The 18764-nt window shown below is 34.2% G+C and overlaps 1 protein-coding gene and 1 long non-coding RNA gene across 2 annotated transcripts; both read left to right on the forward strand.

Annotated features, from left to right (window-relative positions):
* The first annotated feature begins 1413 nt into the window (after positions 1 to 1413).
* LOC114758400 (disease resistance protein At4g27190-like) lies at positions 1414 to 11996 on the forward strand. Its single transcript, XM_028947438.1, has 9 exons — positions 1414 to 1482; positions 1591 to 1689; positions 2048 to 2145; positions 2241 to 2316; positions 2441 to 2618; positions 3272 to 5744; positions 8894 to 9006; positions 9436 to 9679; positions 11768 to 11996. Exons 1-9 carry the CDS (start codon positions 1414 to 1416, stop codon positions 11994 to 11996), a joined length of 3579 nt encoding a protein of 1192 aa, XP_028803271.1.
* A 5308-nt stretch (positions 11997 to 17304) lies between these two features.
* On the forward strand, positions 17305 to 17792 carry LOC114758410 (uncharacterized). The gene is made up of 3 exons (XR_003741793.1): positions 17305 to 17317; positions 17401 to 17489; positions 17582 to 17792. It is a non-coding gene; the product is annotated as an uncharacterized LOC114758410 (long non-coding RNA).
* Positions 17793 to 18764: the final 972 nt, after the last annotated feature.

Consider the following 18764-nt stretch of genomic DNA (forward strand, 5'->3'; position numbering starts at 1 on the left):
ATGTGACCTCATTTTCATCTTCCTTTGTTTGTTACTCTTGCTTCTGCCTTTCCACGATTGTTCGTTCTCTACTGGGACAGATTCAAGGTTGGTCGATCTCTGAAGCTTCTCTGCGCACAATAATCTTCATCCCTTCATTACTTTGCTCGATTAAATTGCATGCATGTCAAGGAAAGGTAGATGATTTTGTAAGTGCAGGAAAAGTAGATCAGATTTATTGCCGAAAACTCAAGCGCCAAACTGTGGAACTGTATATATGACTCCAATCTTAATTATTATCACTTTGGTTCAGTCTCTGTATATATGTTGCATATGCAGGAACAGTAATAATGAAAAAGGTAGGTGGTGGAAGGCCAAAGGATGATGATGTGCGGCGACACGTTGAGGTACTGGAGGAAGGACGAAGATGGAAGTGTAAATATTGTGAACGGGAATTCGCAGGAGGTGCTAGCAGAATCAGATCTCATATTAATGGAGAAAAAGGCAGAGGCATTCGAGTCTGTCCAAAATTTGTTTCAGACAAAGGAAACTCCAATGATCTCAGAGACAACCTCCAACATTGTCAACAAGGAGGTTACGTGATTATATATTATTATGCTCCCTCGTATCTTTTTTATAAGTCATGCAGAGGGGATTTTTTCTTTTTGTTTTTTTGCCAGCTTTTTTTTAAAGATATCATCTGTGATATTCATTACATTTCTCCCACATTGCCGTTATTTAATGTTGACCCAATTGTTTACAGTTACGCTATACCATAGGTTTAATGAAGATAAAATCAATTAGATACTCCTTACTTTTCAGACAGAGGTGAAGAGTTTTAACTTTTAACTCTTTCCTTAGTTCTGGTAAATTTTTTTACAAGTCATGCTCAGGGAATTTCATTTCATTTTATTTATAATTTTTTCCTTCTGAGAAATCTCACTGGACGGTATAATAGATTATAGCATGCCGAACGAAGCAGGACAAAGCCAAGCCGATGCCAAGTATCAGGTTCGAGTTGTTGGGTCTTCTTCTGTTTCCGATGGGGAGAATGAAGACTTGAAGGTTATACAATATGTGTTTGAATGCTTAAGGTTAGATTCATCCTTCTGACTGTATATGTGCTTCTAATATGTATAGATGAATGTATTTTATTTTTTGTTTTCTTTTTTTAAATCACTCTAATTCTATGTTTTGATAAGTATATCATTTTAATTAATTCTTCAGTCCTGAAGATACGGTTTTTCGTTACCCACTTTCACATTTGACTCGAGAAGAATTTGCCACGCTTAGACCAGGAACTCGTTTGAATTCAGCGGTGATTATTTATTTATTATATTTTTATATTCTATTTTAATACTATTCTCAAAGGTTTTAGTTATACTAATGACACTCAGTTTCATGCATCCTTAGGTAATAGATATTTTTGCAGAGATGTTAACCCATATGGAGCGAAAGAAGAAAATTACACCTTCGAATTGGTTTCTTCCTGTGACATTTTCGGTGATTTCCTATTCCCTTTTTTGTTACATGATGCATGTCAATAGTTGTTTAATCTAAAGCTAGTTCATTGACAATAACTCTTAATGGTTCACCGTAATGTGATAATAGGATGCAGCACTCAAAGGCAGCATAGCTGACTTCTTGGACTTTGTCCATCGCCAAAAGATAAGAGAAAATTATATGTTTGACCTGAAATCCTGTGAGAAAGTATGTTAGTCTTTTCAACTCTTTATAGAAAAATTTCTCTATCAACATGATTACTTTTTTTCCCCCCTACTCTGTGTCAATTTGATTTTTGTTATCACAAATAATAGATATTTATTCCTGTTCACGTCGGAGCAAAGTCAAATGGTGGACATTTTTATTTATATGTTATTCATTTGAAGAATGAAGAGATTGAAATATGGGATTCTCTACCCAATAAGTTTGTGACTAAAACAGAACGTGACGAGACGACCGAAAAATTGGTGAGTGTTAGATAATTATTGCAATATTCACAGCATTAATCAATCAATTATTCTTTTGATTATATGGATTTTTTTTTATTTATATGCTTGATATCTAGTTGCTTGCCATGGAAAAGCTCTTCGAGAAATTCGAGAAAGTAGCATTTACGAAATTTCGTTCCAAGATGGAAATGGACATCCTCGAACAGCCTAATGCGTGAGTGAACGATTATTGTGTAAAATTACACAAACTTTACTGGAAAAAAATTTTAATCATGACATTATCATATATATATATTTTTTAATTTGTAGATTTGACTGCGGTATCTTTGTTATGAAGTTCATGGAACAATCAGAAAATTATGTGAAGAGAAATTCTTCATTTCAGGTATGACCTCTTACAAACATATAGTCATACACTTATAGGTAAGCACCTACACATGCCCACAAAAAGTTCACGAGCACCCAATCGCTTTCTTTGAGTCATATAAATCACACGGACAACCATGTAGTTTGACAGTGAAAAAGAAAGGAAGAATTTGGCTTCAAAGTTGCTCGACAGTGACCTGAACCAAGAAAAACAAAATCTATATGACAGAGTAAGACGCCACTATGCGCGAGTTGAAAAGCAAGATGGCCATAAAAGATTGCGATTTGACAAAGTGGATAGACATGATCCTTTAGAAAAAGGTATGAATATCAGCATATAAAGCATGTCCAACTCATTTTAAATGTCGTTTATGAAAATGTATTAAAATTAGTTGAAGTTTTTAAACTCTTAAAATTTGCCATAACTTTTATTGGCCAAACCAAATTGTCATAACTTTCAAAAATTACTCCCATTAAATTGTAACCCTCTCTTGTATATTTCTCTTAGCCACTCTCTTCTCAATACTTTTCGATTATTTAATGAGGGACAAGTTCAGAAAAATATTTAATGCTGCCTAAATTTTGTGGTGACTTACATTTTGAAAATTTTTTATTTACAGATAGAAATTAGGGTAAAGTTTGAATATAATAATCAGCAGTGCTGTGCTCTGCCTTTATTCATTGTATATATAGTACAGGTTACAAACACTAGAGGACAAAGGAATTACAATGAATCAGGAAAAGGGTATATCAAAACCTATAGGCTATAGACGTGTAGGTAAAGGAAGGATCTAGAGAATATGCAACGTTATCTTAATTATACAATGGGTGGTGCATGATTTACACTAGCATTTACACATGGGGATGGATAGAGTATGTGGTGACTACTTAAAATTTGAATGCCATATAATTAATTTATTTTTTGTTCATCTCACTATCTTTAATTAATTATTTGTCAGTATTCTTGTCGCTAGGATCTTCAAAAGGTTATATATTGCCCACAACAGATTTAATAGGGGAGGCTTTTCAGTGGCATATTGAAGGAATATGGGCATGGATAATGGATAATAAGAAGTCAGCAATTGGAATTTGGGGAATAGGAGGGTCAGGAAAAACAGCCTTAGCAGCCCATATACATAACAAGCTTATTTTGGAAGAAGCTACTAGTGACATTAACGTTATCTGGGTAACTGTATCACAAAACAGCATCTTGCATTTGCAAAAAGTGATAGCCAAATCAATTAAGCTGGATATATCTGATGAGTTTGAGGTTAAAAGAATTGCCGGGAAATTATTTCAAGCATTCAAAGAGATGAACAAATGTGTTATTATTTTAGATGATGTTTGGGATCATTTCTTTCTAAAGGACATTGGATTTCCTATGTCAGATAATCGAATTAAATTGATTTTGACCACTCGTATAAGGGAAGTGTGTCAAGGTATGGATTGCGAGAAGGTAATAAAAGTAGAGCCTCTAGATGTAGAAGATAGTTGGGCTTTGTTTGATGAGTTTTTGGGATTAAACCGTGAACAACTGTCTTCGGAAGTGGAAAATATTGCATGGAATGTGGCACGAAATTGTGAGGGTTTTCCCCTAGCTATTGTTAGAATAGCAACAAGCATGAAGGGGAAAACGCAGGTTAGAGAATGGAGTCATATGTTGAATTGTCTTGGAAACTTGGGCAAAGGGCAATATGAAATGGACAAATGGGTATTTCCAGTTTTGAGATCCAGCTATGATTTCTTAAATGACAAATTGCAAAGATTCTTCTTGTATTGTGTCTTCAGTGCTGGTGGTTTTTCTTGGGATGACAGTGCTGATCATTTGATAAGAAGGTTTGTTTATGAAAGCATTGATGAGACAACAGAGTTGAGTGTGCAGTATGACGAAGCTTACAACATGTTGCATAAATTAAAGAATCATAGCATGTTGGATTATAATGGCATATGGAGGATAAACAAATTTCTTAGAGTGCTGGCGATTGGTATTGCAGAAGAAACTTGTAAAATTATGGGAAAAGCTTACAAGGATTTGACAAAAATACCAAGTGATGACCAGTGGAAAGAAGATCTACAAAAAGTTTTTCTAACGGGAAACAAGATACAAACAATTCCAAATGGAACATGTCCTAAGTGTTCTCAACTTTCGACGTTGCTTTTGAATCGTAATGTAGCACTCAACGACATTTCAGATGAGTTTTTCAACAACATGCCCGCTCTTAAAATACTTGATTTGTCTAACACTGGGATCAAGTGTCTACCTGAATCGTTGTCCAACTTGAAAAGTCTGATTGCATTATTACTTTCTAGATGTGGAGAATTGAGTTACATTCCTTCATTAATAAAATTGAAACGGCTAATATCATTGGATCTGTCTTTTACTGCCATCACTGAAGCACCTGCGGGCTTGGAATCACTGGTCAATCTCAGATGCCTAAATCTACTCCCTACAAGAGAACCGGTAATGTCAGCATCGCTCCTATCCAAATTGATCAACTTAGAGTGTCTTAAGGTGGGTTGGGCCCAATTCTCAACGGATGAGATAGGACAAGGTACACGGGGTTTGGGAAAGTTGGATATTATAACAGCCTATTTTCGTGACATTGGCGTATTCAATACCTTTGTGAGCTTCCTGGCCCATAATCGTGTAACCAGAAGCTATAGTCTATCTTTAGTGGGGCATCCACGTTATGATATTGTCCTAACCAATGTTCCTTATGCTGATGATGAAATTATAGAATATTCTGTGAAAAGCATGTTTATTAAGAATATGGTTTTGGGAAATGAAAAAGTAGTGCTCCCCAGAGACATGAAGGAGTTGTTTATAGAGCGTTGCCAAATAGGGACATATGCTGGATTCCTATGCAGTGTTTTATCATATAGCCACAATAATAATCCACACCCAATTGAACTGTTGGATGTTAGCGATTGTGAAGATGTGGAGGAATTGTGTTGCTGCTGTTGCCCCTTTTGCTTCTCTTCCCACCGCGTTGGACGTCTAAGGCTCTGTCATTTGAACAATTTGAAAAATTTAGTGTCACCATCTGCTGATTCCTTTTATAAATTCACCCAATTTTCTAATCTCACAGATCTTGAAATTGAGGGTTGCAACGGCATGGAGACTCTGATCGCATTTAAGTTACCAGCACTCCTCCAAAACCTGCGCACCATTTTCGTTCGTAGTTGTAAGAAGATGAGAGAAATAGTTGGGGAAAAGCAAACTGTAATGGAACCTACTTTTATTGAATTTCCCAACTTGACATCTCTGGAATTAGACGACATGCCAGAATTAGATTTCGTATACAGAGGCATCATGCTCTGCCCTTCCCTCCAAACATTCTCTGCTCTTGATTGCAAGAAACTAAATCCCCCTCAGATAGCGATCTCAAATAATGGAAGTGTGCTTCGGATGGAGAAGAACTTATGGGGTGATTACGATTGGCGAAAGTGATTAATCAGGTCCATATCCACCCCACTCTCTGACTTACTTTTATATTATGTTTATGATGAATATCGTTACTATTTGTGTTTATTTCTCCTCTTGCTTCAAACAATCATTCAATTGTTTCCTTGTCTTCTTTATTTCTCTCCATCTGCCCGCGTTGTACTTGATTTTTGTGATCATCACTAACCTTGCAGGCTCATATCAGTTTCTGAATGCGTGCAAATAAAAACAATTAATGTTCCAATAATTGGCATTTTGTTTATTATAAAATACTACATCGAATATCATAAATAAATCTCAACAAAGGGAAGCCAATTTGTAGGATACATAACCTCATCATCTCTCTTTTTTTTTTTTTTCAATTTGAATGTTCGAAGTGTGCACCGGCGCTACTACTCACTCCGGGATATTAATTGTTGAGAATATATCTCATCTCCTAAGTTGCTAATGATATTTTCAATTATTCACTCAGTTGCAAAGTATATATTGTTGCAAATTGCAAAGTTGTTTGTGGCATGAGTCTCAATTATTCTAATTCTTTTTTGTAATGTCATATGCAGGATGCGCTTTTTGCTGTGTGGGACACTGAAAGTGATCAGGCCTAGCATCCTTTAAGCTATCATTTAAGATCTGCTTTTGATTCTAATATTTATATTGTCTGTTTCTATATTTGTTCAGCTACACTATTTTAATCGGTACATTTATGGTGAAACTAAGTTTGTAATGCAACTATTTGCTTGTTTTAACTAAACTATTTGTTGGAAGAATGACACGAACACTTATTCAAGGGAATTATTTATATTGAACTCAAGTCGAATTGCATAGATAAATTTACATATAAACTCTGAATATGGGACTTGTTTATGAATAAAACCTTGCGAGTTCTACTAAAATACTCTCAAGTATCTTAAAATCGGTTGTCCTCAGTTTCTATTTGTAGGACAACATTTTGGAGAGTAATATTTGTTTCTACTGATAAGACAAATTAGAAAATTTGAGAATTATTTAGTACTTTTTTTAAAAAAATTATTATTAGTGACCTAGGGGAGAAAATGTGGCTCATTATAAAGGTTTATATATCATAATTACAATGATTCCGTCTTTTTCTCATTTATGTCTTTACAAATTAACATAGCTCAATCTAATAGGCGCGTTGCTGGTTGACTGGCAAAATATATCTTTAATACTCGTTGAGTCCTTAATGTAGGATCTAATTCTTCAGTTAATTTTGATCCTAAATATAAGACCTATTTTTTATATTTGTCAATTTTTTTTAAATTACCCTTATAGATATTCTTTTAACCATAATCAAGTAAGTGAAAGGAAGGATGTTAAGAAAGATGATTATAGTATTTTAGGAAAAACATGTCATATTTTTAATAATTAACTAACTTACCTAAGTTTTTAAATCTAATTAAATTAGTTAAATAGATCTAATATTAAGGACCGGAGTATTATCAATTTTATCATTTTAAAGACAGTAATTTATTTTTTTTTATTATGTACTGTTGTATTTGAAATGACACCATTTATCAATTCTCGTTAAGTTGTCAACGCTTTTGTTTAAGTGAAATCGTTATAATTTTATGTGCATTAGATCGTATATAATTTTCAACATTTAAAAAAAATAAGTATTCCAATTACAAATAAAAATTGATTGCAAACTTTTAAAATTTCTATGTCACAAATTTACGAAAATGCACACGGCATATCTATTCTTCGAGATACTATATGTTAACTATGAATGCCAGCCATACAGTACAAATAAGTATTTTGTCATCATGAATCAAAAAGCTGACTTTGAGGGAAAAAAATCATATTGCATTTGCAGTTGAATTATTTTAAAAATTAAGCTTTAAAATCTAATCAAACTTTTAAAAACAAAAACGAAAGATGCCATATGCAGGGCAACGGAAAGAAAGAAACGGAATTCGCCTCTTTTGAGAATAATGTTGTGATAAGAACTGACGATTAATTATAATTATAAATGGATAAATAAACAGTAGTGTTTTATGTAAATAATATGTTTTATGTAAAATTGGAAAACAGGCATGAGAATATCCAAATTATTTAAAGAAAACAGGCACACACTAGCACTCCACGTGTGACTCTGTTTCCAGCAGGCCTACATTATTCTTCAATTTCTATAGCAAACCAACTTATTTAATTCAACATAAGTCAACATGTTGAAGATGACAAATCAATCCGACATCGAAAGACCATATTGGGCTCTTATCAGTTCCTATTTTAGTAGCTGCCGGCACCATGAGAGACAGAGATCTTTCTTCTCATCGCATGTTAAATGATTTCTACAGTGTACATATATATTGCCATTGCTTGCTTGCGAAGTAGCAGAGAGTTGTTGGCCAAAAAAAAAAAAAGTAGTAGAGAGTTAAGTTTGTGAATTGAAGGAAGAGAGATTTGAGATTGCAGCAGAGAGAGAGAGAGAGAGAGAGAGAGAGAAGGGAGATGGAAGAAGTAAAGGTGGTGAAGTGAGAAGGATTCATATAATGTACTTCCTCAGTTTGATGGATTGTTCTGAAGAACCACATCTCATACGTATTCATCATCTGGCTTGTAACGGGGTCTATCTTCGAGGTGGCTTCATTTCACTGTTTCTTTCACCGCATATTTGTTAGACCTAAGAAAGTTGTTCTCACTTTTGACCTCTGTACTTGGTACTTTGTTTCTCACTTGCACATGTCATAATTTGTTGATTCTCACCTCTAATGTTATATGCTTCTCTCTTCTGTCTTTTAATACTCTGTTTCTTTAAGGTTTTAGACTTGTCTTTATAACATGAAAAACCACATTATTAAGCGTTTTATTTGTACGTTAAAATTTAGCTAAACAAAGAGACAACAATGGCATGAATTACGGTTGTGGTTTTTGAGATGGTGGGTTTACGAATTACAAGCTCCTCTGTCTTTGTGTGTAGTGCCCTATTCTCGCTTTTAGAGGTCATGATTTATGAACTTTGTTTATGTGATCAAAGATGTGAAGAGATGGATTGGAGAAGTGAGAGGGAAGTATTTGACAGACACATAGGCATGGTCCTATAAAAAGTAGAATGAATGGTATCTTTATAATCTGTTTTTTATTTGTTTGAATGAGTTGAAGTGTGTCATTTGCGGGTTCAAATTTTAAGCAGGATATACAAGACAGGATACGTGTGGCAAGACTTGTTGGATGATGATCTCATCACTCCAATCTCTGATAATGAATACGTCATTAAAGGATCTCAAACCCACCCTCCCTCTTTTGGTATGTCCTTCAAATGAAATAGTGGAGTGTTGTCATTTGGTAATAAATTTCAAAATGAGTTATGTAGGTATTTGTTGAGAAGCCTCTTTGATTACGCAGAAACTTTTATATTTGGTGAAAGGAAAGCTTCCATGTTGAACAAGGAGATTCATGTTCAAGTACATGATGGAGAGGGCAAGCAGTTGAAGCAGAAGTAACCATTGATACCGGAAGAACTTCAACTTGAAAGATTTCCATATTTCAAATCAAATTCTCAGGATTAGCTATCATCAGAAATAAGCTCTGATAGGTCCACATTACCGGATGAAAGTGAATCTTGTAAGGTTGAACCAGACAGACTTGTGGACACAGGCAAACAAGACCCAGAGACATCATTTTCAATTTCATTATCATCATCTTCTTCTTCATCATCATTATCTCCCTTGACAGGAAGTAAGAGATTTTCAACAGGAGCTTCTGGTTTGTTTCGCAACTTGATCACCTGTGGAGCCTTAGATCCAAACGACGACGTTGTGGTCAGGCTGAACCAAGCTCATAAAACTGTTTCTAAGAACTCTAACACCCTCGATGATGGTAATGTTAACGCACAGATTCGCAAACATGACAGCTTTGGAGGATCAGCTAGGAATCTTGGAAGTTGTTGGAATCCCCAGCAGGAGCATCATGAACCCAGGTAAGTAAATGAGAAATTGGGCCCAGAATATTTCAAGCTACAAATTATGACAAAAATCGAAGTTTTTCTTCATAACATGAGCTTTCATATTTGCAGAAAAAGTTGTGATGAGAAGAGCACAAACAAGAACAAGAAGAAGCTAGGCGAGTTTCTTTTTTTTTTTTTTTGGAATGAAAAAGGACAACAGGAAGGAAATACAGAAAAGCAACGCAAAAAACAAAACAGCCCCTACAAACTACTCCCCATCTATCTCAGATAAGTCGGGAAGGAGGTGATCAAACAGGCAGAGCTAGGCTAGTTTCTGAATCAGATTTCTCACAAACCATTTGGAGGGTCAATTTTCTCTAGATGAGAGAAGGCAGAAAATACAAGAAAATACGTTGTAGGGAAGAAAAACAGGGCATGTTTGGAACCAGAAAGCCCATCAGGATGAAAGATCCATTTTGTTGGACTATTTTATACAGATTGCAAGTTCCGTGTAGTCATAATCTGTCGAAATGATAATTCTTTTTGACTTCATCAGATTCCACGAGCATTATCCAAATCAATGATTTATTTCACGTTATATGTTACTTGTTAATTAAACTAAATTGAGAATTTCAATCTATCTTCGACCTTTACTTTTGATTTGTAGCTACAATTCTTCTGCCCGCCACCAATTTTGGGGCTGGCCTTTTTAAAAATAATTAAAATTAAATTCCAGTCATAATCTAAAATTTCATAACCTATATTAATTAATTCAGCCTTTAAAAATCATTATATATACTATACTTGTAGTCTTGTGGTCAAATCTTTTTTTAAAAAAAGGAATTCATTCTTCATCACCATGATAGCGTTGAAGCTTAAGCTGACCTCCTCGACTTTTCCTAGTGTGAATTATGCAGAATTAATGGCTGCTTCTATATTCAGAACATTGATTCATCTCCTATCATCATTTGCCATTAATATTTTTTAATATAAAAAGAAAATTTTATATACCAAATAAAAAAATACTCCCTCTGGTCCTTAATGTAAGAGCTAGTTGATTAATTTGAATATATTAAGAAATTTTATTAAGTTAGTTATTTGTAATAAATAGGTATTATTTTTCTTAAAATGCCCTTGCTAATCATGTATATTAACTAAAACTACCATTCGATGAAATATTCGATATGTGTAACTGTTATAAGAACTACTTTGAAGAAAAATGAATAAATATGAGAGACAAAGTAGATTAGAGTCTTATATTTAGGATCAAATTAAAAGTCAAAATAGATCTTATATTAAAAATCGAAAGTAGTATTACAATACAAAGTGTATATAGGGACGAACATAAGAAGAAGATAAGTTCATAAATTGAGGTTTGATTAGTCCTTTATTCATCTCCAACTGAAGACAATTTGCCATTAATTCTTTGATGAGTCTTTTGAATTTGTATTTACATTACAGACAAAGGTGCCAGTGCCACAGCTTTTTGTGTTTGGTTGCATTTGGAGCTGCTATGGTCTTTCCCCCCTATGTTTTTTATTAACAATAAAATGAGCAAAATATTTTATTTAAGGTTATCATATTTTGACACTAATATTAAATTGTAAATTAACATAAATTGCGTGGTGAGTATATGTAAGAGATAGTACAGGAAAACAAAAAACTTAAGTGATAGGAAACCAAATTAAATTGATTTTGACTACCCGTATAAAGGAAGTGTGTCAAGGTATGAATTGTAAGAAGGTGATAAAAGTGGAGCCTCTAAATGAGGAAGATAGTTGGGCTCTGTTTGATGAGTTTTTTGGGATTATTCCGTGAAGAACTATCTTCGGAAGTGAAAAACATTGCATAGAATATGGCACAAAAATGTGAGGGTTTGCCCCTAGCTATTGTTATAATCGCGACAAGCATGAAGGGGAAAACGGAGACCGGAGAATGGAGACATATGTTGGAATGTCTTGAAAACTTGGGCAATGGACAATATGAAATGGACAAATGGGTATTTCCAGGTTTGAGATCCAGCTATGATTTCTTAAATAACAAATTACAAAGATTCTTCTTGCATTGTGCCTTAAGTACCAGCAGAAATTTTTCTAATTACACTGTTGATCATTTGATCAGAAGGTTTGTTTATGAAAGCATTGACAAGACAGAGAAGTTGAGGGTGCAATATAATGAAGGTCTCAACATGTTTGATAAATTAAAGAATCATAGCATGTTGGACTATGATGGTGAATGGATGATAAACAAATTTCTTAGACTCCTAGCTATTGGTATTGTAGACGACACTTGTAAAATTATGGGAAAAGTTCATAAGAATTTGACAGAAATACCGAGTGATGACCAATGAAAAGAAAATCTACAAAAACTTTTTCTGACGGGGAATAAGATACAAACAATTCCAGATGGCACATGTCCTAGGTGTTTTCAGCTTTCTACATTGCTTTTGAATCACAATGCAAAACTCAATTAACTACATCTCAGATGATTTTTTCAGCCACATGCCTACCCTTAAAACACTTGATTTGTTTGAGACTACGATCGAGCATTTGCCTGAATCGGTGTCAAACTTAAAATGTCTCATTGGATTACTACTCTCAGGATGTACAAAATTGAGTTACATTCCTTCATTAATAAAATTGAAACGGTTAATGTCATTGGATCTGTGTTCTGCTGCTGTCACTGAAGCACCTGTTGGATTGGAATCATTGGTCAATCTTAGATACCTGAATCTGTTCAATACAGATAAGCTGGTAATGTCAATATCGCTCATATCCAAATTGATCAACTTAGAGCATCTTGAGCTGGGTGGTCCCCTATACAAAACGGATGTGACAGCACAAGGCACACAAGGTTTGGAAAAGTTGGAACTTGTACTCGCCACCTTCTATGACATTAATGTCTTCGATAGCTTTGTGAGCATCCTAGCCAAAAGTCATGTACTCGAAAGTTATCGTTTAACTTTGCAACATAAACGTATTTGTTTCGAAGATGACGGGATAATAACTCAAAGTTCTGCGAAGAAGATAATTTTTAGGGCTATGGATTTAAGAAACAGAGTAGTACTCGCAGGAGACATCAAGCAGTTGGGTATACAGAATTGCTGCCACCGGACAGGTGCTAGGTCCCTTTGCAGTGTTCTATCATATGGCCTCAACAATAATCCACACCAAATTGAAGAGTTGGATGTTTGGTATTATGCAAATGTGGATTACTTGTGTTGTAGCACTTGCCCCTTTTGCTCCTCTTCCCAACTCGTTGGACGTCTATGCCTCCATGAAATGAAGGATTTGAAAATTTTGATGTCACCATTTGCTGATTCCTTGCATGAATCCACCCTATTTTCTCAACTCACAAGTCTTTCGATTGCGCATTGCAACAGCATGGAGACTCTGATCGCGTTCAAGTTACTAGCACTCCTCCGAAACCTGCGCTACATTTTCGTTTCTTCTTGTGAGAAGATGAGAGAAATAGTTGGAGAAAACCATTCTGTAATGGAACCTACTTCAACTGTTGACCTCATGGACCTTCTGCATGACAACTTTTCTCACCCTACAATTGAACTTCCCATGTTGACATCTCTAACATTATGGCACATGCCACAATTAGATTTCGTATACAGAGGCATCATGCTCTGCCCTTCTCTCCGGAGATTCTTTGCTGATGACTGCAAGGAACTAATTCATCCTCAGATAGCGATCTCAAATAATGGATGTGAGCTTTCGATGGACATGACCTCAACTGGATACCAATGGCAAAATTGATTAATCAGGTCCTCTTTAATGACAAAAAGTAAAATTAATTTATATGTGAGAGCCAAATAATCATATGTTCCTTTTTGTCTTGTTTATTTCTCTCTGTCTACTTGTGATCGCCGACCTTGGACGCTTGTCAGTTTTTGAATGCCTACCAATAAAAATAATTAATGTTCCAATAATTTAAATTTTGTTTATTATAAATTACAACAAATATCATAAATAAATCTCAACAAAGGGAAGCCAATTTGTTGGATATATGACTTGATCATCTCTTTATGCCTTTTATTTGAATGTTCGAAGTGTGCAGTACCACACAATTCAGGATGTCAATCAGTGTGAATGTACCGCATCTCCTAAGTCCGAATGATATTGTCAATTATTCTGTCACTTGCAAGGCAGAGCAGCCAGGTTATTTGTAGCACGCATTTCAATTACAGGGCCATATATTCGCAGTTCTAATCCCTTTTTATTGGAAGAATGACACCATAACTTACTCTATGAATATGTCTTAAATGTATTTATTTTTATATGCACCAGTGTAGGCATTACGTTGTTGCGTAATAAAAACGTTATTATATGTGTGTGTTATACACACACACACATTACAATAGAATGCCATAACTAATTCCTTTTTTTTGCTGGTATAAAAAAGTTTAAATGCTGAGAGAGCTTATAGATTCAAACTCACAATTTTATGAGTGATAAGTTATTTTTTATCAACTAAATCAATTCTTATTGACAATGCCATAACTAGACATTTGGCTGAAAATCAAATCATGATTTTAAAAATAATTTTATAATATATAAAATAAGTATAAGAGAGGAGTTTTGTCTAAAGTATTTTTTATTTGCTTTTACTTGGTACCAAACAGTCAATAAGTCATTACACCTCTGCCATGCCCTTCTGCTTTCCTCTTAAGCCCGAAGTAGCTAGCCCACCAGTCCCCTCTTCACAGCCCAAGCCCACGTTAACATTAAGTTGTTTCATAATAGCTCACTAGTTTAATAATGTCACGCTCAACACATATAAAAAAAAGAGAGAGAGAAAATTATCATGAGGTTCTAAAAAAGAAATTTAATTATCAAAAAATTTTAGTGACAAATGATAAGCTTGAACCTGTTGTCATTTTCTATTTTAAAATTTATCATTACATGCTCTTCAATTGTCAACAAAATTTATTTAATTAGGAGCAAATTTGAAAAGGAATATATTAAGACACAGATAATTAAGCCCCTCTATGTACATAATTTTGGCAACTAAATATATTATTATATCTAGGGATGGAGGGAATATATTGTTTGGTGACTTCTGATGAGGATGGAAGAGAGGAAAATTTCACAAAATAGGCATCTATTTGCTACCTCGAAAAGGAAGTTAGGTATATGATGGCCATGCCCACAAAAAAAAAAAAAGGAATGAAAAGAAAAAGGGAAGTTGAATATAATAGTTTTTCTTCCGTTTTTCATCTTTGAGTTGCAATTTGTCTCCTTAGTGTTGCTCCCCAATTTGTTTAGGAAGGATGCTTTATCTTTAGGGGCATCTGTACAAGCGGACTTGAATAGTCTTTAAGAAAAACATCATTTAGATGTGACTCAGATTATATTAAAACTTTATTTCCACAGATCTGCCCTTAAATTAGGTGAAAGAATCTTGCATTTAGTGAAAAAGAAGATATTTTTGTTCTTATTGGCCCACTGATTAGTTGGCATGCACCGGGCGGTAGCGGGGAACACTATATGGTGATTCTTAATTTGTCCATTTTCAGTTATTAACGCGTTTTCTTCTGTGTTGAGGCATCAAGTCAGCAGCACTACTGCTTCTCACCAGAGTCAGTCGTCCGCCACGCTTCGATCCTCAACTTGAAGTAGCATTCAGTAATTTTCTCTCTTTGCTCTGCTTTTCCATTTGATTATTATGTGACCCGATTTTCTTCTTCGTTTTGTCACTATCTGAATCTGCCTTTGCACAGACTGATTCAAGATTGATCAATCTCTGAAGTTGCGTGGCGTGCAATAATCTTCACCCCTTCATGACTTGGCTCGATCAAATTGCATGCCTATTAAGGAAAGGTAAATGATTTTGTATGTGCAGGAAAAGTATATTAAATTTACTAACGAAAATTCAAGCCCTAAACATATCAAAAAGTCATGCTCTGAAAAGCTACATTTCAAACTGTGGAGCTGTATGTCTTCAAATTTCATTACTACTTTGGTTCAGCATATAGGAACGGTAATAATGGGAAAGGTAGGTGGAAGGCCAAGGGATGACGTGTGGCTACACGCTGAGCTATTGGAGGGAGGACGACGAGTGAAGTGCAAATATTGTGGCTGGGAATTTGCATCAAGTGCTAACAGACTTAAATCTCATATTAATAGAGGGCATTCGAGTCTGTCCAAATTTTGTTTCAGAGAAAGGAAGAAACTCCAATGATTTAAGAGACAACCTCCTACATTCTCAACAAGGTATTCCGTCTATTTCATAACATAAGGCACTTCTAAAATAATAGTTTGATTAAAAATATAGATCATTTTGGGACTAATTAATATTCGTCTGTCAATTTTATCTCTGGAATGAATACTTCAATGTAATTCGTTGCATTATTTTCCCCACAACCTTATTTGATATAGGTAAATTTAAAAAAAAAATTCAATTTGAGATAAATTTAATGAGTTAACTACTATTTTTTAATTATAAAAATTAGTTAAAATAATCTAATTATATATTATTATACTCTCTCCTATCTTTTTAAATTCACAGAGAGAGATTTTTTTCCCCTTAACTTACGCTATATAGGTTTAAATGAAGAAAACATTAATTAGACACTCCTTTACTTTTCAGACAGAGGTGAAGAGTTTTAAATCTTCCTTTAGTTCCGGTAATGTTTATCGTTTTTGTAGTAAGAAATCTCATTGGATGGTCTAATAGATTATAGCGTGTCCAACGAAGCAGGACAAATCCAAGCTGAAGCTAAGCATCAAGAAATGATTCAAGTTGGGTCATCTTCTATTTCCAGTAGAGAGAATGGAGACTTGCAGGTCATACAATATGTGTTTGAATATCTAAGGTTGGATTCGTACCTCCGTATGAATGTATTCTATTTTCGTTTTGCTTTTTGAATCACCCTAGTTCTATTTTGTGATAAGTATATCGTTCTAATTCTTCAGTCCTGAAGATAAGGTTTTTATTTCTCCACTTTCATATTTGACTCAAGAAGAATTTGCCACACTTGAATCAGAGAATTTTTTGGATTCATTCGTGAGTATCTATTTATTATATTTTTATATTCTATTTCAATTTTAATGACCACAGTTTTAGTTATATTAATATTAAGCTCTATCCATTCTTAGGCAATAGATATTTTTGTGGAGATATTAATTGATATTGAGCGAAAGAAAAAAAAAACTATACCTTCGAATTGGTATCTTCCTGTGACATTTTCGGTGATTTCCTATTCGCTTTTCTGTTATATGATGTATGCCAATAGTTTTTTTTTTAATCTAAAACTAGTACATTGATAACTACTTTTAATGGTTCATCCATAACGTAATTATCGGATGCAGCACTCAAAGGCAGTATAGGTCACTTCTTGAACTTTGTCCATCACCAAAAAAAAAGAAGAAGAGAAAACTATATGTTTGACCTGGAATCCTGTGAGAAGGTATAATTTTCCAACTCTTTATAGAAAAGTTTCTTTGTCAGCATGATTGCTTTGTTTTCTTCTCGCCATGTCAATTTGACTTGTGTTATCACCAATGATAAGTGTTTATTCCTGTTCACATTGGAGCAAACCCAAATGGTGGACATTTTTATTTATACGTTATCCATTTACAGAACGAAGAGACTGAAATATGGGATTCTCTACTCGATACATTTGTGACTGAAACAGAACACAATGAGGCAATAAAAAAATTGGTGACTGTTAGATAATTGGAATATTCAGAACATTAATCGATGATTGTTCTTTTGATTATATAGAATTTCTGCTTTTTATCTAGTTGCTTGCCATGGAAAAACTCATTGTGAATGTAGCATTTACGAAATTTCGTTCCAAGATGGAAAACGTCATCCTCCCACAGCGCAATGGGTGAGTGGACCACTATTATGTAAAATTATATAAACCTTTCTAGAAAAAGTTTTTACCATGACCTTATCATATTTGTATATTATAATTTGTAGATTTGACTGTGGTATCTTTGTTAGGAAGTTCATGGAACAATCAGATAATTATGTGAAGAGAAATCCTTCATTTCTGGTATGCCTCTTACGAACATGTAATCGTAGACTCATAGGTAAGCACTCACAAATGCCCGCACATAGTCCTACACCGGCACTCAAGTACTCTCTCTTACCCCGTGAAGTAAATGGAGGGGAAGATAAGAACGAGGAAATTTTAACGAGATCGATTTAAAAAAAAAAAAATTAAAGAAACAGGGTTTTGAAATTTTAAAAAAGAGAATATGTAAAATCAAAAAAGTACTAAGAATTAATTAAAGACTTTTACCTCCATTTCTCCAATTTTTTAAATTGGTCTCATTAAAATTTTCTCTTTCTTTTCCTTCCCTCCATTTTCTTCATCCCAAACACACCCTTAGTCATATGAATGATACGGATGACTATGTAGTTCGACAGTGAAAAAGAAAAGGAGGATTTGGCTATGAAGTTGATCAACAGTGACCTGAACCAAGAAAAGCAAAATCTCTATGACAAAGCAAGACGGCACTATGCACAAATTGAAAAGCAAGATGGCAATAAAAGATTACGAGTTGGCAGGGTGAATAGACAAGATCGTTTAGAAGAAGGTAAGAGTATCAGCATATAGAATTTATATCCAACTCCATTTATTTGTCATTTATGAATTTGTTGAAGTTTTTAAACCCTTAAAAATTTTCATAACTTTTTCTTGGCCAAAAAAATTGTCATAAGCTTAAAAAAATTACTCTCATCAAATTGTAATGTTCTCTCATATTTTCCTCTTGGCCACTCTCTTCTCCATAACTTTTTGATTATTTAAAGAGGGACGAGTACGGAAAAATATTTAATGCTGCCTAAATTTTTTGGTGACTTAAGTTTTGAATTCTTCAAATCTTCCAAAATGTGATTTCCACATAGGGACGGAGAGAGTATATACGATTGCTTAAAATTTGAATGCCATATTATCTAATTTAATTTTTTTTTTTACTTTTCTCATCACTATCTTTACTTAATTATTTATTACTATTTTTGTTGCTAGGGTCTTTCAAAGATTATATATTGCCTATAACAATAGGGTTGAAGTTTCAAAGTTATACCAAACAAATATGGGAGTGGATAATGGATGACAAGGTTGGAATGGGGGGTTCAGGAAAAACAGCCTTAGCAA

The sequence above is a fragment of the Neltuma alba genome, unplaced genomic scaffold, assembly GCF_004799145.2.
Source record: "Neltuma alba isolate B1F8T4 unplaced genomic scaffold, ASM479914v2 tig00010691_pilon, whole genome shotgun sequence".
Lineage (NCBI taxonomy): Eukaryota > Viridiplantae > Streptophyta > Magnoliopsida > Fabales > Fabaceae > Neltuma > Neltuma alba.